The 27,890-nt window shown below is 32.5% G+C and overlaps 1 protein-coding gene across 1 annotated transcript; it reads left to right on the plus strand.

Moving 5' to 3' along the window:
- Positions 1-27,424, plus strand: LOC149537242 (protein LATERAL BRANCHING OXIDOREDUCTASE 1-like). Its single transcript, XM_089806429.1, has 5 exons — positions 1-227; positions 23,191-23,560; positions 25,064-25,311; positions 25,916-26,240; positions 27,182-27,424. The coding sequence occupies exons 1-5, from the start codon at positions 1-3 to the stop codon at positions 27,422-27,424; spliced, it is 1,413 nt and encodes a 470-aa protein (XP_089662555.1).
- Positions 27,425-27,890: the final 466 nt, after the last annotated feature.

The raw sequence follows: 27,890 nt of genomic DNA on the forward strand, positions 1-27,890 counted from the left end.
ATGGTAGTGGGTCTTGGGTGCAATGATTTGGCAATCCCAGACATGATGATATGGCATAGACACGCAGGTTCAAGGTGGATGCACAAGATGCTACCATGTGGTAGATCCTACAGTGTTCGCATTCTCGCAAAAAGAAGATGCAAGGAAGATAAATATTGCGGGGAAGCGAGGAGGCGCCATGTGGCACTGGACCCATCAAGTGGTGACATGGCATTGCATCCGAAAAGGTTGGCAAATCAGATGTGAACACATGGTGAAAAGTTGGTCAAAGAAGAGTTGACCCAGATGGATAAAGGGTCAAAAAATGGAAAATCATTTAAAATGTGATTAAAAATTGTTTTCAAAAGATGATGCATTCACATTGATTTTAAATCAAAAGAGCATTTTGTTCTAAAGTTTTAACTTTAGAACATTTAAATTTTTCAAATTCTAAAATGTTGTAGACCTGAACATTTATAATAGAGGGGCATTTTTCAAAATGAGATTAAGGGGGTTTCTTGAAGGCCAGATATGCCTTATCATATACCATCAAAATCATGAGAATCTAAATTTTATGATTCTGCAGTTAGTTTTTGTACAGGTAGCAATTTGTTTGAGCTACAAGAGGTTTTCTTCCAGATTCTTATTATGCAACCAAATTCAGGTATCAAAGCTTTGAACTGATTTCTAATGAGGTGATGACTTGAGTATGGTTAAAAGGTAGTGAGAATTCAGTTTGGGTTGAAATTTGTTCAGATTCATTCAATAAAAATTAAGATTTCACTAGCATTTCAAGAGGCAAATCAGATATTTTGATGACTTGCGGGTTTTCATCATTCAGGAAAGGATATTTGCAAATCAGTAACAGAAAAATGATGAAACCTAATCATATCAAATGGGAAGAAAGAAGAGGGAGCTTTTTTAGTTGTTAGAAGATTAAATTTCAATTGGACACTTGTCAAGTAAAGATCAAATCCAAGAATTCATTCATCCTATATCATTCTTTCTTTCTTTCATTGTAGGGGTTGGAATTTTGGAAAGTTTCTCTAAATGGAAACACTTAGTAGAATTGGCCCTGGAATTGATGAATTTTGGATGGAAGATCTGGGATGTGCTGTTTCTAGACCATGAAGCCTTGCTTTGGTTGTGATACCCCCTTACCATCCCATTAGTTTCTCATTCCTGCCATTTTCTCTCTTGTATGACAGCATATGTTATTATACATTCTGGTTTATTAGGTGATTTGTGAGTTAATTTCATGCATTTTCATGTACTATTTCAAAGAAATAAATACAAAGAACAGCAAGGGTTTAGTTTTAGTTTAAATCTTGTCTCCATTCTCAGTTGATCTGTGATGTTTTATGATCTTTGAACAAAGAGCCTAGGTCATTTTTGTAGTCCCTTAAGGTTGTATGTTGTTTCATTGTTGTTGATGATTCAAGGAATTGTGTAAATGCTTCATAGATTCAATAGGGTTGTAGATTTATTAAGAAGGATATCAAGTAAGAATGAGATTTAAGTTGAACATTGATGTCTATTTACAAGGTAAATAGATAGATCACATATCTAAATATATAAATAAGTATCAGATATCTAAAATGCATGAGGGAGATTCATGAATTTGCCAAATAGATCAAGCACTTATCAGATATAGGGTCATTAAGTTGTTGTCTATGCTTGGTTTTCATCCACTTTCCCCCACCCACATAAAATAAAATCAAAATCATCTTTACATTGTATGTTAAAGGACTTAAATGTTATACCCTCACTCAGCTTGTGAATATTCTAGATTTTCATTTAGCTGCTGCAGATCTGTGTCATTTCATGAGTTACTAGGAGATATAAGGGTTTCATCTACTTAATAGATTCAGGGATATATTTTTGCACTAGTACAGTATCAATTGAATCTTAGGTCTACCCACCTAGGTTTAGCAGAGCCTAAAGTAGAAGAAGGGTCATGCCTTATAGCTGGCCTGTTGTCAGAAATGGCATGTTGAAAATGGGATTTAGCTACCCCTAGATGTGTCACTTTCTCAGTGGGATAATTGAAAAACCTCCATTTTTTTCAAACACCAACAAGAGGGGAGTTGTGTTGAGATTCATGGTAGACAAACCTTGAGAATTTAAAAGAATTCAACACAACACCATCCATGCATCTTGTCTTTTCATCTCTCTTTTTGGGGAAGGGATTTTTCCATTAGGTTTTCCCTCTTTCTCTACTTTATGAGAGATTGCATTACATTATGTACATGGGTACCTAATATGGCCTAGTAGTTGGGACCCATCATGCCTTTCATCCTAATTTTTTGTGAGCTTAAAGGCATTCCCCTAAGTTGCACTTAAGGGGGGTGTTGGTGTAAATACATATTTACTATTTTCACTTACTTAATTGTACTTAAGCTAATGCATTATTTTATTATTTATTTGGTGAGACACATAGGAGTTTGCATACTTTTATGAGTTGTCATGCTGACAACACATAAGTAAGAAACACTAATTTAGCACATGGTGTTTACAACATTAGAGTTTGCATAATTAACTGAGTTTTCATGTAGACAACATAGTTATTCACACTCCTAATTTAGCACATGGTGTGTACAACATTATTTTTTGTGTTACACCTTTGTAGGCTTATCCTCTCATCATCACACTTACTCATGTGCTTAATGGAGGATAACCTTCACCTAGTGGACATGTTCTTGGTGATTCCTATGCATTCTAGAAGCATTCCAAAGGCCTTTATGTATAGGCACTCCTAGTGTACTTTTACATGGAATCAAATACATATCAATATTCTAATCATACTCTTTCTAGGTATATTGTTGTGCTTGTGCTTGAGTTCTTTGATCTTGGGTGAATTTTTCCCTAAGGAAAATTCTTACACTATCTCCCTTCCTAATAGGGAAATATCTTTCCCCAATGATGATGAGCTTATAAACTACCACTTTACTGATTATACTGTTATTTTCTTTGAAGTTGTTGCTGACAATTTTAAAGCTCTGCAAAAAGAACTTAGTTTCTTTTGCAAAATCTCTAGTGCTCATTTATCCCATGCCAAATCTACATCTCTTGGATGGGATGAACAACCCCCTAACTATTTTTAAAATTATTATTTTCAATGGGGAGGCCCTCATAAAATTGTGAGATATTTGGGCATACCCTTTTCTATTGATCCCTCTTTAAAAGATATGTGGTCCTTTATTAAAGATAAAATCACTATGAAGTTGGATAAGTTGCACAACAGATCTTTACCCTTAGCTGGCAGAGTACAAGTCTACTAAAAAAATCTCTCTTCCTACAATACATACTATTCTTCAGCTTGGATGTTTAGTAATTTCCAAATCTTGGAGATCCAAAAGGAAGTCACCAACTTCTTTTGGTTTGATGGTAAAGGAAATAGAAAAATGCATGTTGTTAAGTGGGATTGATGCCACACTAATAAGCTCCTTGGGGGCTTGGGCTTGAAGAATATTAAACTCCAAGGGATTGCCCTTGCTTCCAAATATATTTTCCACTCTATGGATGGTAATGATCCATGGAAGATCCTTATTAGGAACAATATATAAAGTCGATTCCTCAAAAATGCTTAATCATGGAAGAAACTACCTTTTAATGATCTAATTATTGGAAAATTTCCTATTTTTGTTCAAGGATCAGTTATCTTTAGATCCATATGGAAAAATTGGAATTATGTCTAGAAATATATTATTAACAAGGACTTCCATGATGATAATCAACTTTATGGTGAAAGATCCATTTAGTGTAACTTGAACTTAGTTGGCAAACCTCTCACCCTCTCCCAAGGCTATTATGCTAGATACTAGTCCAATTTGGGCATCTCTTAGCTATCTAGCCTCTTTGTGTTGGATAGAATTGGTTAATTGTGTGTTATTTTTGGTGTTACACAAATGTCATAATCATTATCAGTCAGTATATGCTGAGCTCACTTGGGTAGTGAAGATAGTTCTCAGTATCTATTGAGCATTCCTGTGTTCACCTAGTTCAGAAGGCAATGTCTATTGAGTTCACTCAAGTGTTGAAGGAAAAATTGTAGAAAATGAGTGTTAACCAAGCTCACTCAGGTAACTAAGAAAAGTTGGATGGAACGAGTGTTAATCAAGCTCACTCAGTTGCCAAAGGATTTTTGTAAGTTTGTAGTGTTAACAAAGCTTCTGTTGGTTAATGAAGGAAATCATTTTAGAGTTAGTTTCTATCGAGTAGGGTCAGCCAACAAAGAATTTTCTTATTTTGTTGTATTAAGCTTAATTGATTTATCTATTGATTCTAGCCGACTAAGGAGATCAATATTGATTATTGTAAGTTCTATTTGAGCTAATTTGGTAAAGTGGAAGATAAAAGTATAAGGTCAAGTTGTGATTTCAAGGTTTGTAAAAAAAAGTGTAAGTGAATGTACAAATTGTGATGATGTGATTGAAGATCTATTGATGAGTAGATGAATAAAATTTGAAGGATAAGAAAAATATCCTTGAGGTGCAACAAAGTCATATTCGATCAAGAATGATCAAGTACAAGACATAAAAAAGATCTAAAATCAACAAATTAGTTACAGTCAAATCAGGTCATCTCATTGTTACTCTCTAACCATTGTAGTAGTGATCTAAATCTCCTAATAGAGTTGGCTTAATAGCTATCTGTAAATCCTCTAACAAGGTGACAATTCCATTGAATTTTTCTCATGACCTCTAACCAGGCCACTCCTAACAAGGTGATTAAATCCTTTAACAGGGTCACACCTAACAGTGTGTTTTCTAAACTTTAACAGGGTTGGCTCCTAACAAGGCTCACATTAGAAGAGTGAAAATTAGTAACTATTTTCTATTGGTGGTTTTTTCCAAATTGGGTTTCCATGTTAAATCTTGGTGTCAAATGTGTTCATGCTATTTTCTTTTATATGTTTGCGTGCAACTAAGTTAAAGTAATGGTAATCATAGATAAAATCTAAAAATTTATATGTTAATCTTTTACCGAGCTAATCTAGTTGCTATCGAGTTACAATATTTTGTGTGTTTACTGAGCTTCAATAGTATTCAATTATCTACTTGCATTTTGTACTGACAACTAAGGGATCTAGGATTTCTTTTGTAGCAATTGATTCACCCCTCCACTCTTAGTTACTCATCTTATATTTCCAACAATTGGTATTAGAGCTTTTGGTGCTTGTAGAGAAGGTTTTAAGGACCTAAGCTAAAGAACAAGATGTCTTACAAAAGAGAGATTCCCAAGTTGAACAGAGATAATTTTACAACATGGCAAGGACTTATAAGATTACATCTGGCTACCATCAATAATTCAGGTTGCAATTATCTTGATGTTGAATATAAGACTCCCAATAGAACATTATCAAATGAAGACATTACTAAAAAGAAGAATCATAATATCATGATGATTGATATTGTATCTGCTCTTAGTTATGTTGAATTTGATGATGTAAAAGATTGCAAAATTTCTTTTACAATATGGAAAAATTGAAAGATATCTATGGAGGATATGACAATGTAAGAAAAGCCAAAGCAGAAAGCCTTAGAGGAAAATTTGATCAAATGATGATGAGAGAAGATGAAAACATTGAAAAATATGTGGAAAGAATCAAGGCTAGTGTAAGTGCAATCAAAGCATCAGGAGGAGAAGTCAAGGAGGAAACTATTGTGAGTAAAGTGCTCAAAAATCTTCTTCCTATTTATGCAATTAGAGTATTTTCTATCCAAGAAATGAGATGTGATCCAAATAACAAGATAGGCTTAGATGCTCTAGTTGGAAGATTAATAGCTTTTGAGTTAGACAATTATGATAACTATGTTCCTGCTTCAAATAATATTTAATCTGCATTTAAAGCTAGACTTTCACTCAAAGAAAAGGGCAAAAAGTCAAAATCTAGTCAATCAGGAAGTGAAGAAGATGGATCATCAGAAGTAATTTTAGAGAGTGATCTTGAAGTTTTTGAAGCCCTGCTTGCAAGGAAGTATTCCAAAGGAAGAGGAAACTACAAAGGTAAAGTTCCTTTGATCTTCTTTTCTTGTGAAGAAATTAGTCACATTGCTGCTAGGTGTCCAAACAAGGAAATTAAGGATGAGAAAAAAAGCAATAAGCATAAAGGCAAGAAGGACTCCAAGACCTACAAGAGTTTCAAGGACAAAGGTAAGAAATCTTGTTTCATAGCTAAAGATTCTAATAATAGTGAAGATGAAATGATATATATTATTATGAAAGATGAATCTGATGATGAATGAGATAAGATGGCACTTATCTCTCATGTTAGCAAAAATGAAATATGGATTATTGATAGTGGCTACTCACATCATATGAATGGTGGCAAAACAAAATTTGAACATGTGGAATATTATGATGGAGGTAGTGTAAGATTTGGAAACAATGAACCTTGTAACATAAAAGGAAAAGGACGTATCTTGTTGACTAAAGAACTTGTGTGTGATAATGCTTATTGGGTTGAAGGACTAAATCATAAGCTACTAAATGTGGTACAACTGAATAACATTAGATTCAAGGTAGAATTCATGAATGGACAGGCCAAACTACTGGAGGGGAAGAGAAATTTGGTTGGTTTTGGCAATCAAACAAAAGGTAATCTATTTTATCTTGGTCTCGGTGATTGTTCATGTTTTATTGCTCAAGTAGAGGAAATGAAATGTCCCTTTTCTGATTTTATATGATATTTCAAGCCTCTAATCAGATCTTTAAGATCAAACAACCAATATTTCAAATATCCACCAATTTCTCAATAAACTCCAAATCGAGTATGCCGGAAATAGTGCCAAAAACTTCACAGCTTTACATATTATTAATAAATATGAAAGTGGAAATTTTTTATAGAAATTTCAGCAGCATAACAACCTACAAAATGGAATTTCCAGATCTATATAACATTTACACAACAGCTCTCAAACGGAGGATAAAAACAATGCTCATCAGGCTCCCGAAAATAACATAGAATAGCTCGAAAACACCACAAAAACACTAATAATCTATCACAAAAGTATAATCATGACCAAATACATATATTCAGCTCTATTTAACATCTTAAAGTCTGAAATATAGAAGCAACCCAAACTGATATGAAATACTCAATTGGAAACACCAAACTCTTACAAAAAACACACCCGAAAAAACCACAAATCTGCACTGTTCAGCACAAGGAAAACTCCGCATGAGCATGCACATGGAATGGCTTCAAAATCCTATCCTTAGGCTTCCTAGAAACCTGAAAACTCCCATTCTTGGGTCTCCTTCTCCAAAAGTTTGGCAGCCTCTGAAGAAAAACAAAGAAATGAGCAAAAATCAAGTTCTAGAATGAGCCCAAAATGCCTCCAAACTCATTAAAAGAGGGCATAACCCTAACTCACGTCCAAGATGGGTTAAATAAACATATTTTAATAATAATTTTCATTTATTAGTCTATTAGCTTCCAAATATTTCCCCTTTTTCTAAAACTCCACCTTTTTGGGCCTGCCTGCCTTAGAAAAGATTATTATTTTTAATTATTTGAAAAGGGGACATGACAAGTCCTCCCCTTCCAAATATTGTTTGTCCTCAAGAAATGGCTAAAAAATAAACCAATCAATCCACCTGGATCCCAAATTTAGTCATGAACTATACTATTGTCAATTAACACAGGCTCCTGCAATATTCTCTGCAATATAACCAAGAGGAATCCATAATCAAACTGACAATTACTGCTCAACCAAACTCCAAAGTCACAACTTCCACAGTCAGAAATCCACGAGACACAAACTCTTAGAACATCAAAACCCAAGTAAAGTGGACAAATCAAACTACCAACATAGTAAATACCATCAATGCATCCCATTGGCCTATATGGAATGTACAATCCAACTTTGCAACAATGGTGAATGCTCCCAAATGAAACTGTACCAAGTATGGAGAATCCACACACTGTACAACTCCTACAGTCAACAGAACTCTATAGATCATTGGTCATTGTCTCATAACCATAACTCCCATGCACCCCTGATGGTGAAAAGCCATCACAAGATAAACAGTAAGAAATGGAACCCAAACCAAATTTGCCTGCCATCAACTCCTCAACACAAGGATCAAATGCTAACTGATGTACATACCCTACAATATAATGTTGATAAAGAAAACCAACCTCAGTCAACAGCTCACCATGAACAAGTGATACAACCCACTGTGACTGATCACCAGCTAAGTCAGGAGATGTCATAGCCAAAGGAGTAGAATCAATAACAACACCCGCTAAAGCATCACTCCAAAACTCCTGCTCTAAGTCATGTATTATCAAGCTGTAAACTGTAGAACCTATCACCATGGCATGCCCATCATGACTCTCATCCCAAGGCATCAAACTATCCCATAATTGATGATAAGCACTAGGAACCAAAGTACATCTCTGTATCATCATCTCATCAACATGGTCATCAAAGGTAAATTGATGAGCATACCTCACAATGTAATGCCGATAGAATGTGCCAATCTCAGTTAGTGGCTCAGACTGCAATCCAAATGTAACTAACTGCAATTGATGACTAACCAAGTTGAAACTGACTACTACCTCTAAAGACATCACCAAGGGAGTAGTATTACTAGTAGGAACCATGCTAACTAACAGCTCACCAACATCACACATGGTCTTTGATACAACATATCTAGTCTCTGTGCCATTAGTACTAGAGGTCACCACCATGTCAGGCATACCACAACAATCTGCTGCAGCACCCAACTCAACTAAACCTAACTCTAGTAGGGACGAACCCGATATGCAAATGTTAGTATCAAGGATGGATGCATCCCCATCTCCACTATCTTTGACAATCTCGACCATGGATATCCTCAGATCACCAGACACCACAACTTGTGACTGTATAAAATCTAGTAAAGATTGTAGTTGCTCTAACTCCATGGTCACCTTAGCCAAATGAAATTGTGACTCCTTGAAAGCTAATTGTGTACTCTCAAGAATATCAGAAGTCACCTCAAGCTGCTAAGTAAGCTCACTCACCTCATCTTCCTTGGCCAACAATGCATCTGATGCTGTACTGCCCCACTCCATAAGATAATCTCTGTTAGCTACCAACTGCATATAATCCTATCTCAAAATCTAGATAGCCTCCCATAAAGAGTGGAACTCTATCAAGGAAAGATAACTTCCTCCCTGCTCATCACTAGTAGGAGAACCCCATCCATAAACTGCTAACAATTGACGAGTAGCATTGAAATTTTGGCAAGTGATAGCAATGTTTCGCTCACTAACTCTCAACTGACTAGACACATGATGGCACTGGCTAGACTATATCCTACAAACCTCCTCCGATGCACTGTCTAAAGGAGCATCCTCAAGGTTACTGGTCTCTAGAGTATTACCATCCATATCATGCGAATCAACTCCAAAGCTCATATCAACATATAGAGTATCAAAAACTGTAGCACTACTATCCAACTCCTCTGTACCAAAAGAAACCACCAAGGAAACTAAGTCTTGAAAACTGCCCATTGCATCCTCCTAGATGTCATCAATGCCAATATGATCTTGGGACTCATCTGTACACACTGCCAAATATGAAAGATCATCAACACATTCTAGCAAGTATGGTCGACTAGATATATGAAAAAAGCCCAACACCAATGTATAAAAACTAATACTAGCATCAAACAAGCTGCTGGCACATGAAAAGACAACATCGTGCAATCTGCTAATCAAATCCATGATAGCACCCAAACAATCACTACTACCAAAAAGTGTTAAAGAGTTCCAGTCAACTGAATCCCAAATGCCAATATAACAATCTCGGGTCCATATCCGTAAACTATAATCAGCTGGTAACTCAAGCAAACTCCTCACCTAAGTAATATGACCAATACCAACTAACTCCACATACCTGTCTGACATTGTCCCTATATCCTAGATGTGAATGCAAGATGAACTCGCAACATTATCAAAGACCACATATGATCTACCATTCACATAAAGTTGAGTATCAGGAGTGCAAGATGAAACTAAACTCAACTCCATGCCATGATTATCCCCATGTCTCTCCCAGTCTTGTAATGCCAATGGAGTATTCACCAAAAAAACTCGAGTGTCCTCAAGCTCATGAGAAAGCCTATCAACTTCCTCCTCCTTCCTCCTCAAGGCATCTGAATAGTCTTTGACAAGGCTAAGAACATGGTCAAGATCTGATGGAAGATGTAAATAACTAAACTTCATCATTCCCATTCCTTCCCTAATCACTTGTAAGTCAACACAAGAAGACTTTGCTTGAACTCCCTTATGTCTACCCTGTAACTGAATCATTCGAATGTGATCCTCTATCATATCTCGCATCCTATCATGATGAGATAATGAAGTCACAACACTATCTTTGTTCACGTTTAGCTAGCTGGACAAATCATGTGAAGTACTACTTGCCTCAACCTCATGTGATGAAACATCTAACTATGCCTTGTACTCTTTCTCAGCAAAGTCATGAATGCTCAATGTATGCTCATATCTACCAAGTATGTCACCATCATGCACAACAACATCCTCATAATCATCATCTAAACCCACTACCTCCTGTGGCAGAGTAGAATCTGAGACCTCTGCCTGGCTATAAGCTAGTTTCTCAAACTCCTCATGCAAGTTCTTGGTAATTGTGTCATCTACCCTGTGAGGAAATTTGCTAAATACAAATCCAATCAACTTATCCACCTTAGCTAGGTTGAACAACATGTCATTCATCATACGATGGTGCTCAACCAACTATTTAGACATGTCATGGCTTATTTTCCTAAGTTTATCTCGAATGTCTAAATAACCATCCTTTCTATTGTTCTGACTCTGGATATCAATTGTCCAAGATCGTGTCCTCTGAGACTCTGTACTAAACCTATCCATTCTAGATAAAGTAGAGTGTAACCCCAATAGGTTATAACTTCTTCAAACACCAAGAACTAACATGCAATTGATTAGAAGTAGCATGCAACCATAGATTTTGACATGCAGTTGATTAGAAGCAACATGCAACCACCAAATTCACCAAGAACTAACATGCAAATGATTAGAAGTAGCATGCAACCATAAATTTTGACATGCAGTTGATTAGAAGCAACATGAAACCACCAAATTCACCAAAAACTAACATGCAAATTATTAGAAGTAGCATGTAACCATAAATTTTGACATGCAAGATTTGGGTAGTTGTCAAAACTGACATGCAAACTTCTACAAACCCTCAGGCTGACAAGATCATAGCTCTGATACCACTAAAATGTCCCTTTTTTGATTTTATATGATATTTCAAGCCTCTAATCAGATCTTTAAGATCAAACAACCAATATTTCAAAGATCCACCAATTTCTCAATAAACCCCAAATCGGGTATGCCGGAAATAGTGCCAAAAACTTCATAGCTTCACATATTATTAAAAAATCTGAAAGTGGACATTTTTTATAGAAATTTCAGTAGCATAACATCCTAAAAAATGACATTTCCAGATCTATATTATATTTACACAACAGCTCCCAAATGGAGGATAAAAACAATGCTCATCAGGCTCTCGAAAACAACATAGAATAGCCCAAAAACACCACAAAAACACTAATAATCTATCATAGAAGTATAATCACAACTAAATACATATATTCAGCTCTATTTAACATCTAAAATTCTGAAATACAGCAGCAACCTAAACTGATATGAAATACTCAATTGGAAACACCAAACTCTTACAAAAAAATAGACCCGAAAAAATCACAAATCTGCACTATTCAGCACAAGGAAAACTCTACATGAGCATGCACATGGAATGGCTTCAAACTCCCATCCTTAGCCTTCCTAGAAACCTAAAAACTCCCATTCTTGGGTCTCCTTCTCCACAGGTTTGGCAGCCTCTGAAGAATAACAAAGAAATGAGCAAAAATCAAGTTCTGGAATGAGCCCAAAATGCCTCCAAACTCCTTAAAAGAGGGCATAACCCTAACTCACGTCCAAGAGCGGTTAAATAAAAATATTTTAATAATAATTTTCATTTATTAGTCCATTAGCTTCCAAATATTTCTCATTTTTCCGAAACTTCACCTTTTTGGGCCTGCCTGCCTTAGAAAATATTATTATTTTTAATTATTTGAAAAGGGGACATGACAGAAAAGTTGGTTATGGTACAAAAGGCTATGTCATGTGGATTTTGATAATCCAATTAAGATAAGAAAACATAAAAGAGTAAGAGGTATTCTTAGTTTGAAGAAGCTTGACATGGGGTCTATGCAAGAATTGCCAAATTGGTAAGATGGGAAAGACAAGCTTCAAAAGCAAAGACAACCAATCAGAAGAAGTCTTGGAAATTGTTCATACAAAATTATGTGGACCTATTGGAATAAAGAGTTATAGTGGAGAAAAAAAATTCATTCTCTTTGTTGATGACTACTCTAAAATGATGATAGTAATGTACCTAAAAGAAAAATTAGAAGCCTTTCAAAAATTCGAGTGGTATCTAGCAAGAGTAGAAAAAGAAACTAGAAATAAGTTGAAATGCCTAAGATCGGATAGAGGTGGTGAATTCATCTCCCATGAATTCAACAATTTTTGCATTGAAAGAAGAATCAAAAGACAAGTATTTTCCCCTAGTACACCACAACAAAATGGTATAGCAAAAAGAAGAAATAGATCTATCATGGATTGTGCAAGAACCCTGATGATTGAAAAGAATGTTGCTCTCAAATACTAGAAGGAAGCTATCAACACTGCAGTTCATACCTTGAATAGAGTTTAGTTGAATAAGGATTCAAACAAGACACCTTATCAGCTATAGTATGGCTACAAACCTAATGTAAGTTACTTGAAAATATTTGGCAAAAAATGTTACATGAAAGCATCTAGAAAAGGAAAATTTGATGTAAAAGGTGATGAAGGCATATTTCTAGGATATTCTTGCAAAAGTAAAGCATATAGTTGTTTGAATTTGTCTACTCACAAAATTATAGAGAGTGCACATGTCAGAATTAACAAATATGCATAAAAGAGTGAAGAAGAAAGCAATAAGGAACCTAAAGACTACAAAAGATTCATATACTACAAACCTGATACTCTTCCAAATCTATTTGAGAGAAAAGAAGCTTCAACTCCCGAGTCCCTAGAAACTCCAATAGTTACCAAGTTGTAGGTAGTGCAACTTGAGTTACAAGGACTTGAGTCACAATTAGAGGCTACCGAGCTAGTTCAAACCGAGCCTGATGGACCCAAGTCATGGAGAGAAGGACTCGATCTTGAAACTAAAATTCAAGAAGAAGATAGTGGAACTCATTCAAAGACCAAGTAGCTTGTGTTAACAAGATATGTCAGAAGACATCTTGCACCTTATCAAATCAATGGAGACAAATTAGATGGAACAATGACAAGAAGAAAATTAAAAGGCACATGTTTACTTGTTGAATTTGAACCTAAAAGTGTTAAAGATGCTCTAGAAAATGAAATTTGGATTGAAGCAATTAATGAAGAGATAGAACAAATAGAAAATAACAAAATTTGGACTCTTGTTCCTAGACCCAAGGATAAAAATGTAACTGGTACAAAATGGGTATTTAGAAATAAGCTGAATGAAGATGGAAAGGTATCAAGAAACAAAACAAGATGGGTATGCAAAGGTTATTCTCAAGAAGAAGGTATTGACTATAGTGGGACTTTTGCTCCTGTAGCAAGACTTGAAGGTGTTAGAACTTTACTAGCATATTCAACACATAGAGGATTCAAAGTGTATCAAATGGATGTTAAATCTACATTCTTGAATGGAATTGTTGATGAGGAAGTTTACATTGAACAACTAGAAGGTTTTGTAGATCCTAGCAAAGGAGACATGGTTTGTAAACTACACAAAGCATTATATGGACTTAAGAAAGCTCCCAAAGCTTTGTATGAAAGACTCCATAACTACTTGGTACATATTAGTTTTCAAATTACTAATGATAATAGTAGTCTATATATCAAGGAAGGACTAGATAAGAAGATTGTGTTGGTAAAAATATTTGTTGATGATAACCCTATTTACCAAAAATGTTGATTTATACAAAGTATTCTCAGAAGAAATGAGTAAAGAATTTGAGATGTCCATATTTGGTGAATTTAAATTCCTTCGTTGGATTAAAAATACAGTAGAACAAGAATGGTATCTACATCACTCCATCTAAGTATATAAAGGAGATACTAAAGAATTTTGGAGTGGAAGATTCAAGACCAATTGGAACACCTATGCTTACTAGACATAATCTTTCCAAAAATGATGATTCCAAAGAACTAGATAAGACCACTTATAAATCAGTGATTGAAAAATTGCAGTATGTAGTACACCCAAGGCTTGATATTGCTCTAGCAGTTGGAATAGTGGCAAGATTCTCAACAAATCCTAAAGAAAATCACATGATGGAAATCAAGAGAATCATGAGATATCTGAAAGGTACTAAAGACTATAGTTTATGGTACAAACTTGGAGGCAATTTTGACTTCAAAGTATTTATCGATGATGATTGGGCAGGAGTCTTGATGATAGAAAAAGAACAAGTGGTGGAGCATCCTTTCTTAGCAAAAGACTAGTATCTTGGACAATCAAGAAGCAAAATTGTACATCTCAAACCACAATAGAGGCAGAATATGTAGCAACAGTAGTCAATTTTTCTATCATTGTTTGGTTCAAACAATTGTTGGAAAGAACGAAGGTAGAAATCAAAGATCCAATTGTCATATATTGTGATAACATAAGTGCAATCAACATATCAAAGAATCCAGTAATTCATTCCAAAATAAAGCATATTGCTATAAAATATCACTTCTTGAGAGAGTTGGTTTAAGTTAAAGAAGTCAGATTGGAGTATGTGAATACAAAAGAATAGATTGTAGACATATTCACCAAGCCATTACCTAAGGATGCATTTCTATATCTAAGAGATAAGCTAGGGGTCACTCTCCTATTTGAAATTTACTAAATGAAGTTTAGTGAATGTATCAACTAGAACCTATTGAAGATCAATCAGTTGGTGCAAAATTTTACAAGGGCATATTGCAAATGAATCAATACTTAAGGTACATTGGTATTTACAGAGTTATTATCTTTGGCATGTCTTGTCAAAGAGGGAGAAGTTTACTATCATATCTATGAGAAATTTTTGGAACCAAAATAAAGTTAGAAACCAAAGAGGGGGAAGTTTTCCAAAGAAGAAGCATGCTAAAAGAGGGAGGATGTTCTAAATGAACTTGGTAACAACTGTTGCAGGCAAAATTTAGTGAAAGGAAGAGCTCATACTGATAGAGGGAGTTCTCAATTCTAAAATCCAAAATTTCATTGTGTTATGACATGTTGTGTTGCCATTAATGCCAAATAGGGAGATTGTTGGATATAATTGATTAATTATGTGTTTTCTTTGATGTTATGAAAATGTCATAATCATTATCGATCAGTATATGCCAAGCTCACTTGGGTAGTGAAGATAGTTCTCAATGTCTACCAAGCATTCTTGTGTTTGCCTATTTCAGAAGGCAACATCTATTAAGTTCACTCGGGTGTCGTAGGAAAAGTTGCAAAAAGAAAGTGTTAACCGAGCTGACTCAGGAAAGTTGGATGGAACCAGTACTAACCGAGCTTACTTGGTTTCCAAAGGATTTTTGTATGTTTGCAGTGTTAACCAAGCTTCTATTGGTTAACGAAGGAAATCATTTTAGAGTTAGTTTCTACCAAGCAGGGTCGACTAATGAAGGATTTTCTTATTTTTTTGTATTAAGCTTAATTGATTTATCTATTGATTCTAGCCAACTAAGGTGATGAATATTGATTATTGTAAGTTCTATTTTAGTCAACTTAATAAAGTGGAAGATATAAGTATAAGGTCAAGTTTTAATTAAAAAGTGCAAGTGAATGTGAAAATTGTGATGATATGATTGAAGATCTATTGATGAGAAGAGGAAGAAAATTTGAAGGATAAGTAGAATATTCTTGAGGTGCAGCAAAGTCATATTCGATTAGGAAGGATCAAGTGCAAGATAGAATAGAGATCTAAAATCAAAAAATTAGTTGCAGTCAAATTAGGTCACCTCATTGTTACTCTCTAACCATTGTAGCATTGATCTAAATCTCCTAACAGAGTTGTCTTAACAGCTATTTGCAAATCCTCTAACAAGGTGACAATTTTATTGAATTATTCTCAAGACATCTAACTAGGCCACTCTTAATAGGGTGATTAAATCCTTTAATAGGGTCACACCTAACAGTATATTTTCTAAACTTTAATAAGGTTGGCTCCTAACAGGGCTCACTTCAAAAGAGTGAAAATCAATAACTAGTTGCTATTGGTGGTTTTTCCCAAATTGGATTTCCACATTAAATCCTAGTGTCAAATGTGTTCATGCTATTTTTTTTTATATGTTTGCAACTAAGTTAAAGTAATGGTAATCATAGATAACACCTAAAGGTTTATATGTTAATCTTTTACCAAGCTAATCCAGTTACTATCAAGTTACAACATTCTGTGTTTACCAAGCTTCAATATTATTCAATTATCTATTTGTATTTTGTAGTGACACCTGAGGGAACTGGAATTTATTTTTGTAGTAACTGATTCACCCTTCCCCTCTCAGTTACTCCTCTTATATTTCCAAGACTTTGAGCATGACAGATGAATCATCTAGAATGAACTTAGAAGCAATTTTGATATCTTGACCTCCAAGAAAAAAATTATAATATTATTCTTAAAGCTACCAAGGACTTACCCACTACCTATCATGTGGATTCTCATAAATACTTAAACTATCAATGGCAAGTGATGGGACCATTTTATACAAAATCAAAGCTAAAAATATATATAAAGTGATTAGATATAATGATGCCATTACTAAGCATGTCAATTCTGTTTGGTACTCCTCTCTAGACACTTTCTCTTAGAAGAATTATTTTAATATATTGTGGAAAGACTCTATTCAACATAAAATAAAATTCTTTAAATGGATGTTGTTTCTTGATAGACTCCCAACTAAAAAAGAAAACTCTACTACTGACTACTATAACCTATGTAGACTACCTAAAATTAGAAGACATGTTCTCTTTGACTATATTTTTGTTAAGGAAATTTAGCATATGTTTGGTATCTCTTATCCTATGAATGCTAATATTCTTGAAATTATTACTAGAAATTGATGGGCTAAAAAAAAGATACTAATCTTTTTTGGAAGATTCTCTCTTCTAATATCTTATGGCAGATTTGGAAATGTAGAAATGAGGAAAGGAATGAAAATAGCCCCAGAGTTCTTACTGATTTCTTTTCAAAAACTCACTTATTTTAAAATCTTCTTGCAGGTTCATATCATAATTTTGACTGATAAGGAAATGCTCAAAAGGTTCTTCATCTTTGAAATGAAGGATGACTATAAATGGAGGAAGAATATTGATAACCTGCAGATGTTTGAGAAGATTGTCAAGAAGCTTAACTGGGAGGTAAAGAGAAATAAAAACTCCAAAAAGGACTAAATCCTCATGCTTGCACATATGTACATGAGAAGCAAAACATTGTGTGGATGGAGGGAGCTATGGGGTGGACTACCCGAGTGGACACCCATGATGATTTCCTACATTAGTCTCTTAGATCTCTCTTTTGTATCTATATATGCACAAGACTCTATGATTTGTGGATATTGTGATACTCTTGTTGTGAGGTCGTGCCTCCTTTTTTTGTACATTTCAATGTAATGGGGTTTTTTCTTTCCACGATGATCCCCTTATATATAATATAAAAATTATATTGGGCAGATTTAATGGATTGTAAAACTATAAAAAATTATTTTTAATTAATCTAATATGATTTATTAATGTTTAATATTGTTAAACATAACTAAGATAGTTTAGATATTTTACTTTTAATCTATTATACTTTTTAGAATGTATTTTTTGTCATTCAATTTATAATGTTAAAAATATAATATATACTTATGTTATACAATCTTTTAAGAAATATTATTATATATTATTATTATTAAATATTATTATTTTAGTATTATAATTTATTTATAATATACTAGTATAATATGATATATATATATATATATAGTATCAATAATTATATTTACCACTAAAATAAAAATAATATTAAATTAATTATGTTTATAATTAACAATTATTAATTATTTATATAATAATAATAATAAAATACTTTATTACTACAAATTATAATTAAAGACAACCAAAAATCACAAGGGGAAGTACATGCGATTATGTGGCACTTGCTATGTTACATCATCATCATCCTATTATTATTGCACACTTTCTTATTCTCTCTAATTCTTATACACTATTAACACAAGAAGAAAATAAATAGAAAATTGCAACAACATAACAATGGAAAGAACAATTGCACACACTTTTGTGGTTGTGCTCGAAAGAACAAACATATTAGTTTTCTATTATCTTCAATGAGATGACATTACAATTTTGAGGGAAATAACATGCTACAACCACACATGGTCATTTTCATTGCAACAAATAACACAACAAAGCCACAATCTACACTTTTAGAAGTGAGCCCTAAAATTCCCCATTATCTTTATATAAGTAACATAATTAACTACCTAAGAATATTCTAGAAAGTGAATTTCCCCATTTTGGTGTCCCACTGTCTAATTTTTTGATTGAGGCATTTATTATGGAGTTCATTGACTATTATAACCTCATTTTGAAAACTACTCTAAGTGATTTATAGCCTTGGGCTCATGAAGTGCTAAAAAAAAAAAAAATCAAAGTTTGGTCCCCTTTACCACACATAAATTAGAGTGAAATGTTTTCTTTTTCAAATACATTAAGGTGCGAACCTAACATTTCTATACATGGTACAATATTTTCCCTTAGGATTTACTCATTTCACACTAGATTTTTAGATTTTATTTTAGTGAGTCTTATTTATATTTCATTTGACTTTAGGTATGCTCTTTGATTGATTTATTATATTAAAATTTATACCTTATATATCGATATCTCTTTTAACCCTATATTTCCATATATTTTCATAGATTATCCCCCCATTGTCATAGATTATCATGGTTTATTTTTCTTAGTTTGTGTTCATGCCTTAAGATGTATTTTTAATATGTCTTTGCTCTTTGTAATACCTAATCTTTTTATTTTTATATACTTTAATTTTATTTTATCATAAATTTAGTGCCTATTTTGTGAGGTTTTTTTGGTTTCATTATTGAAAGTTGCTAACTAATCAATCAAAAATTTAGTAATAGATATATAGATCACACAATTAAAAATAATAGTTAAAGTGCAATTGTCTAAAAAATTAATAATTAACATGCAATTGCTATTCAATTTATAATGTTATAAATATAATATATACTTATGTTATACAATCTTTTAAGAAATGTTACTATATATTATTATTAATAATTATTATTATTAAATATTATTATTTTAGTATTATAATTTATTTATAATATACTAGTATAATATGATATATATTAATGGAAAATATATATCAATAATTATATTTACCACTTAAATAAAAATTAATATTAAACCAATTATACTTTATAATTAACAATTAGTAATTATTTATAGAATTATAACAAACAATACTTTATTACTACAATTATAATTATAGACAAACAAAAATCATACGGGGAACTACACGTCACTATGTGGTACTTGTTATGTTACATCATCATCATCCTAGTCATATTGCACACTTTCTTATTCTCTCTAATTCTTATATGTTATTAACACAAGAAAATAAATAGAAAATTGCAACAACATAACAATGGAAAGAACAATTGCACACATTTTTTTGGTTGTGCTTGAAAGAACAAACATATTCTTTTTCTATTATCTTCAATGAAATGACATTACAATGTTGAGGGAAGTAACATGCTACAACCACACACGGTCATTTTCATTGCAACAAATAGCACAACAGAGCCACAATCTACACTTTTAGAAGTGAGCCCTAAAATCCCCCTTATCTTTATATAAGTAACACAATTAAGTACCTAAGAATATTCTAGAAAGTGAACTTCCCCATTTTGATGTCCAACTATCTAATTTTTTGATTGAAATGTTTTTTGTGGAGTTCATTGACTATTATAACCTCATTTTGAAAACTACTCTAAGTGCTTTATTGCCTTGGGCTCATCAAGTGCTAAAAATAAATAAATCAAAGTTTGGTCCCCTTTAGCACACATAAATTAGAGTGAAATTTTTTCTTTTTCAAATACATTAAGGTGCGAACCTAACATTTCTATACATGGAACGATTTTTTTCCTTAGGATTTACTCATTTCACACTAGATTTTTAGATTTTATTTTAGTGAGTCTTATTTATATTTCATTTGACTTTAGGTATGCTCTTTGATTGATTTATTATATTAAAATTTATACCTTATATATCGATATCTCTTTTAACCCTATATTTCCATAGATTATCTCCCCATTATCATAGATTATCATGGTTTATTTTTCTTAGTTAGTGTTCATGCCTTAAAATGTATTTTTAATATGTCTTTGCTCTATGTAATACCTAATCTTTTTATTTCTATATACTTTAATTTTATTTTATCATAAATTTAGTGCCTATTTTGTGAGGTTTTTTGGGTTTCATTATTGAAAGTTGCTAACTAATCAATCAAAAATTTAGTAATAGATATATAGATCACATAATTAAAAATAATAGTTAAAGTGCAATTGTCTAAAAAATTAATAATTAACGTGCAATCGTTATTTAATTTATAATGTTATAAATATAATATATACTTATGTTATACAATCTTTTAAGAAATGTTACTATATATTATTATTATTAAATATTATTATTTTAGTATTATAATTTATTTATAATATACTAGTATAATATGATATATATTAATGGAAAATATATATCAATAATTATATTTACCACTTAAATAAAAATTAATATTAAACTAATTATACTTTATAATTAACAATTAGTAATTATTTATAGAATTATAACAAACAATACTTTATTACTACAATTATAATTACAAACAAACAAAAATCATAAGCAGAAGTACACATCACTATGTGGCACTTGTTATGTTACATCATCATCATCCTAGTCATATTGCACACTTTCTTATTCTCTCCAATTCTTATACGTTATTAACACAAGAAAATAAATAGAAAATTTCAACAACATAACAATGGAAAGAACAATCACACACACTTTTGTGGTTGTGCTTGAAAGAACAAACATATTATTTTTCTATTATCTTCAATGAAATGACGTTACAATGTTGAGGGAAATAACATGCTACAACCACACACAGTCATTTTCATTGCAACAAATAACACAACAGAGCCACAATCTACACTTTTAGAAGTGAGCCCTAAAATCCCCCTTATCTTTATATAAGTAACACAATTAAGTACCTAAGAATATTCTAGAAAGTGAACTTCCCCATTTTGATGTCCAACTATCTAATTTTTTGATTGAAATGTTTTTTGTGGAGTTCATTGACTATAATAACCTCATTTTGAAAACTACTCTAAGTGCTTTATTGCCTTGGGCTCATGAAGTGCTAAAAAAAATTAAAGTTTGGTCCCCTTTCACACACATAAATTAGAGTGAAATGTTTTCTTTTCATATACATTAAGGTGCGAAACTAACATTTCTATACATGGTACGATTTTTTCTCTTAGGATTTACTCATTTCACACTAGATTTTTAGATTTTATTTTTGTGAGTCGTATTTATATTTCATTTGACTTTAGGTATGCTCCTTGTCTGATTTATTATATTAAAATTTATACCTTATATATTGATATCTCTTTTATCCCTACATTTCCATATATTTTCATAGATTATCCCCCCATTATCATAGATTATCATGGTTTATTTTGCTTAGTTTATGTTCATGCCTTAATATATGTTTTTAATATGTCTTTTCTCTTTGTAATACCTAATCTTTTTATTCTTATATGCTTTAATTTTATTTTATCATAAATTTAGTGCCTATTCTGTGAAGTTTTTTTGGTTTCATTATTGAAAGTTGCTAACTAGCCAATCAAAAAATTAGTAATAGATATATAGATCACACAATTAATAACTAAAGTACAATTGTCTAAAAAATTAATAATTAATGAAAATATTATAGACTAGAATAGAGCCACCCATTCATAATAGGATTTCTATAAATACAAAGAGTTATTTATCTTAAGATATAGTGTCCTCTTAATCTGTTTTTGTCCTATTATATAGCATTGACATCTAATCAATTAAATAATGATTAATAGATAGAAACACAAAAGTCCAAAAACTTGTAGTTTGTAGAAATGCTATAGACTAGAATCAATCGTCTACATAATAGAATTTTTATAAATAAAAGGAATCTTTTTTCAATAGATCCTCAAGTACTTAGAATTGTCTTAATCTGGTAACTATTTTGTTTTGTGACAATAGATCAGCCCATTTGATTCCCCTTTTACCCCTAGAATTGTCTTTTACCCCTAGTGAGTCTTATTTATATTTCATTTGACTTTAGGTATGCTCCTTGTTTGATTTATTATATTAAAATTTATACCTCATATATTGATATCTCTTTTATCCCTACATTTCCATTTATTTTCATAGATTATCCCCCCATTATCATAGATTATCATGGTTTATTTTTCTTTGTTTGTGTTCATGCCTTAATATGTATTTTAAATGTCTTTGTTCTTTGTAACACCTAATCTGTTTATTCTTATATGCTTTAATTTTATTTCATCATAAATTTAGTGCCTACTTTGTGAAGTTTTTTGGTTTCATTATTGAAAGTTGCTAACTAGTCAATCAAGAAATTAGTAATAGATATATAGATCACACAATTAATAATTAAAGTGCAACTGTCTAAAAAATTAATAATTAATGAAAATATTATAGACTAGAATAGAACCACCCCTTCATAATAGGATTTCTATAAATACAAAGAGTTATTTTATCTTAAGATATAGTATCTTTTTTAACAGTTTTTGTTCTATTATATAGCATTGGCATCTAATCAATTAAATAATGATTAATAGATAGAAACACAAAAGTCTTAAAACTTGTAGTTTATAGAAATACTATACGCTAGAATCAACCTCTACATAATAGAATTTTTATAAATAAAAGGAATCTTTTTTCAGTAGATCCTCAAGTACTTGGAATTGTCTTAATCTGATAACTATTTTGTTATTTTGTTTTGTGACAATAGATCAGCCCGTTTGATTCCCCTTTTACCCCTAGATCCTGTCGTCCTATATATGTACCAAGGACTAGTTGCATTGGGTGTACCAAAGATTAGTATAAGCACAGTTGGGATCATGGCTGTTTCAGGTCCCATGTTGGGCACATGTTTCAAGGTTGATGACGTGCAGGAGCTTTCAAAATTGAAGAGAAAGGACGTACCAGAGAGATATATCCGACCTGCAGAAGAGACCATTGGATTTAACACGGAAAGTTCTCCACCTGATCTTCATGTCCCTCTCATTGACATGGCCAACATATTCTCATCACACCACTCCACTAGACAGCTTGAGATGGATAAGCTTGCCCGGGCTTGTCAAGAATGGGGTTTTTTCCAGGTTTGTACAAAATTATTATTTTTCCTACTTTCTAATAGTCTCTGATTCTGATGATTCATCATTGTGTGATGTGAAATGTTGATGGTGATACAATCAATCTACAAGATAAAATAAATTTTATATACATATAAAACAGTAATAATCATTCTTAGCTTTACACAACTCTTATTCATGTACCTAGTGAACCCAGATGTTGGATCTGAAGAAATTGAAAAACAGGGAGAAATTGCTTCACACACAAAAGAAAATCTTACATTGAATTTATTTATTAGCTTTTACAAGATCATCAATCTTCGTAGTGTAAATCAGCTTTTTTTGATCTGTAATCTTCCTGCAGCTTTAAATCTAGCAGAGATAATTGTGTTTTTTTTAGAGACAACGATCTTCTGATTTCATTGACCAAGTTGTATCTCCTCTTTGTTTGAACATTTTTTTTTTGTCATATAAAAATACCCCCGATTCCTTTGCTCGACTTCGATCTCTTATGCAGAGTTGGCTACAATAGGTTGTCTGGCTTAAAAAAATACTCTACTCGTTTATGAACAGCTTCTCTAACTGAAAAAAAATATCCCAAGAAACAATTCTTACTCTTGGCGGATTTACTTTTCCTAAATCTTCAAACACAAATAAATTGATGCGAACACAAGATACCTCTACTTTTCAAACTCTTCTACTCTCAATAAATTCTTGTTGTTTTTATGTTTCGTGTAGTTTTTGAGTCAAACTCATTGATCCATGTTTCATGAGTAGTGCTTCACACACAAACCCATCTTTCATGAGAATAAAACTCCGTAGTTAAGCGCGCTGGAGCTGAAGTAGTACTGGGATGGGTGACCTCCTAGGAGTACCTGTGAGAGTCTAGAGATGGATTCGTGTGAGAATCTCTACTCATGCAACATGGGTCAATGAATTTGACTAAAAAAACTACACAGCTAAATCCTGATAGCAATATCACAAATTGACTTACTATAGAAATATGTCCTACTTATGTATTGAAATTGCTATGCCGTGTAAACATAGTGAAACAAAACCAACAATTCATGTGTTTTTCAGTCTTATTTTCTACTATGTCCTGCTAACAAAACCCACAGTAATTTATCAAGTAGCAGCTTCAAACTTTCAATAAAACTTATGATCTTTCTTGTTCTATGATTTACTCCAGCGAACCTAATCAATCTGGCTCTGATATCAAATGAAGAATATGAAGAAACTACTGTACAGACAAAATTACTTTTTATTGATTCAATTGAATTGAAATGCAAAATCTTTTTGATCACGAGATCTAAAATTAGCTGATCAGAAATCAGAGATAAAAATGCACTACAAAATCCAATTAAATAGATCTAAACTGCAATAAATAAAAGTGTTAAAAATGGTGAACAAATTCTTAAAAAATCACAAAACTGAACATGCGAGAAATGTACCAACAGAATCTAATTTGCTTTAGCTGTAAAAGTGATGCAAAATATCGATTGTGATTCAGAATCCTCTATTCTTTTTCAGGTGTTGAATCATGAAATCGAGGTGGAGCTACTGGAGATGACAAAGAAGGTGGCGAGGGAGTTCTTCAAGTTGCCACTTGAAGAAAAAGAGAAGGATGAAATGGTTCCTGGCACAATTCAGGGATACGGCCATGCTTTCATTTTCTCAGAGGACCAGAAGTTAGACTGGTGTGACATGATGGCCTTGGGAATCAGGCCCAACGCTCTTCGCAACGAAAAAGTCTGGCCAGAAAAACCCATAGAGTTCCGGTAATCTATGCAGATTTAATCTCATTTTCATACCAGTAAAGTTTTGTCTATGGAGCACAAAAATGGGCACATCCATTGAAGCATTTTTCATTTAGTGTAGATAGTTTTATCTATTTTTTTTCCCTTGTTTTCTGTCATAAAAGCAGTGATTTGAACTAAGTTTTTATATTCAATGAAGTTTATGATAAATGTAATTACTTTAAAGATTAAGTTGTGAGAATTTTTATATCAATACTTTGAATTATATTCTTTGAATCAAATGTCATTAGGATGAGATAGAACAGCTGAGGGAAAAAAAATTCTCCTTCAGCTTTTATATCCTGATGATAATGTGACTGAAACAATTTTCTCTTTCACTTTCCTGATAACATATGATTCATAGAGTGTAATGCAACATTTTGATAGGAAAACTTTCACAACATAATCATAAAAACGATTACAATGATATATTATTTAGAGCGTAGTCTAAAATATTGATACACAACTTAATCTTGAAAACAATTGCAATGCCAAAACTCTTGGACCCAGTTCACTAAAGACAAATCAAATGATAATCACGACACAAGATATTGATAGTGCATGGTTTGTTGCATGAATTTTGCAGTGATACAGTGGAGGCTTATTCAATGGAAGTGGCAAAACTCTGCAGCAAATTATTGAGTGTCATGGCTGAGAACCTGGGCTTAAGGTCCACTATATTTGAGGAGATGTTTGGAGAGAAGTTTGAGGGAATGAGGATGAACTTTTATCCTCCCTGCCCAAGGCCTGATCTAGTTGTAGGTTTAAGTGCACACTCTGATGGAAGTGCTCTTACTGCCTTGCTACAAGATGACGACTGTGTAGGTTTGCAGGTTCTTCACCAGAACCAGTGGATTTCTGTAGAGCCAATCCCAGGTGCTCTAATTATCGTCATAGGGGACACTATGGAGGTATGCTGATTTGAAGTAATTTTTGACTTTGATTGTGTAAACATTTTTTTGAGTGTCAATGTTTTAGATTACATTCTATGATTTATTATCTTACTTTTCCTTAAACTTTATGTTGGAATGTGGAGTCATCTATCTAGTCATCTAATTGTGGTTGAGTCATCAAAATGCGTTGGATCGTCCACATTCTATGATCTATTATCTTACTTCTCGTTAAACTCTCTGTTGGAATGTGAAGTCATCCATCCAGTCATCTAATTGTGATTGAGCCATCAAAATGGTTTGGGTCATCCTATTGGAATGTGAAGTCATCCATCTAGTCATCTAATTATGGTTGAGTCATCAAAATGGGCTGGGTCGTCCACATTCTATGATCTATTATCACACTTCTCCTTAAACTCTTTGTTGGAATGTGAAGTCATCCATCTAGTCATCTAATTATGGTTGAGTTATCAAAATGAGTTAGGTCGTCCAAATGCTTATGTAGTGTTTTTTTTAGACTTACTATAATTAGTAGCTTTGTATGTGTTGAATTACCGTAAATAGTAAGTCATGTAGACGGCTTGCCTACAATAGTAATTTCAACAAGTGTTTAACACGTAGTTGTAGGAATCATACTAAATTTAGAAAATTACTAAATTTTAGTAAGTGATTTTTATTTTCAAATTCTTCAATTAGATTGTTATCTATAACTAGAAGTCATGATTGTTTATAGTTATACATTTTGAACACTTCTTGACTGTGAAAGTTTGTGAGCAATAGAAATTAAGAGATTGACCCATTTTTTACTGGTATATTTTTGTCAAATTTTTCTTTATGTCATGTGAATTTGCTCAATTCTACAATTTTATACACTAGATTATTTTTTATTATACTTTCTTAGGTCAAATGCAAAAATTCATATGAATTATGAAAATATAATAATAGTTTTAAATTGTTTGCAGGTTTTGACAAATGGAGAGTACAAGAGTATTGAGCACAGGGCGGTAACAAACAAAGACATGGAAAGATTATCAATTGTTATATTTCATTCTCCAAACTACGAAGTAGAATTGGGTCCATTGGCTGAACTGATAGATGAAGATCATCCAAGGAAGTACAGGAACTATAAACATGAGGAATACAGTAACCACTATATAGCCAAGAAGCTGAACGGGAAGAGATCCCTAGATTTTGCAAGGATCTGATCAACAAAAGCCAAGTCTAAATGATGATAATAAAATAAGACCCACTGCGATTAGACCTTAGTTCTTTCTTATAATGTCTTGTAAGTCAACCTTGCTGTTTTAGGAATAGTCAGAAGCTCTGTTCCCTGTTCACTTGTTGCTATTTAGCCTCTCACTATCTTTTTATAGATGTAATTTACTACATTTTAATATATATGATTTGCATCAAATTTAAAAATAAATAAATGATAATGGGTATAATGAGATGAACTACAAATATATAAAGTAAAATGACATTAAAGTATTGTGTGTTTGTCATTTAGAGCTATTTGAGGCTTTTGTCTTATCTTCTAGAACTAATTCCTTTAGAGGAGATTAGTTCATTGATGCAAAGTGTAAATTTATAAATTTATAATCAAAGATATATGCATTATTTTAACACACAATCATTTATTGATTCAAATTGATTGGATGAACTACATCATAA

This window comes from Cupressus sempervirens, chromosome 10 (assembly GCF_028749045.1).
Source record: "Cupressus sempervirens isolate cs-2001-9-10 chromosome 10, ASM2874904v1, whole genome shotgun sequence".
Taxonomy (NCBI): domain Eukaryota; kingdom Viridiplantae; phylum Streptophyta; class Pinopsida; order Cupressales; family Cupressaceae; genus Cupressus; species Cupressus sempervirens.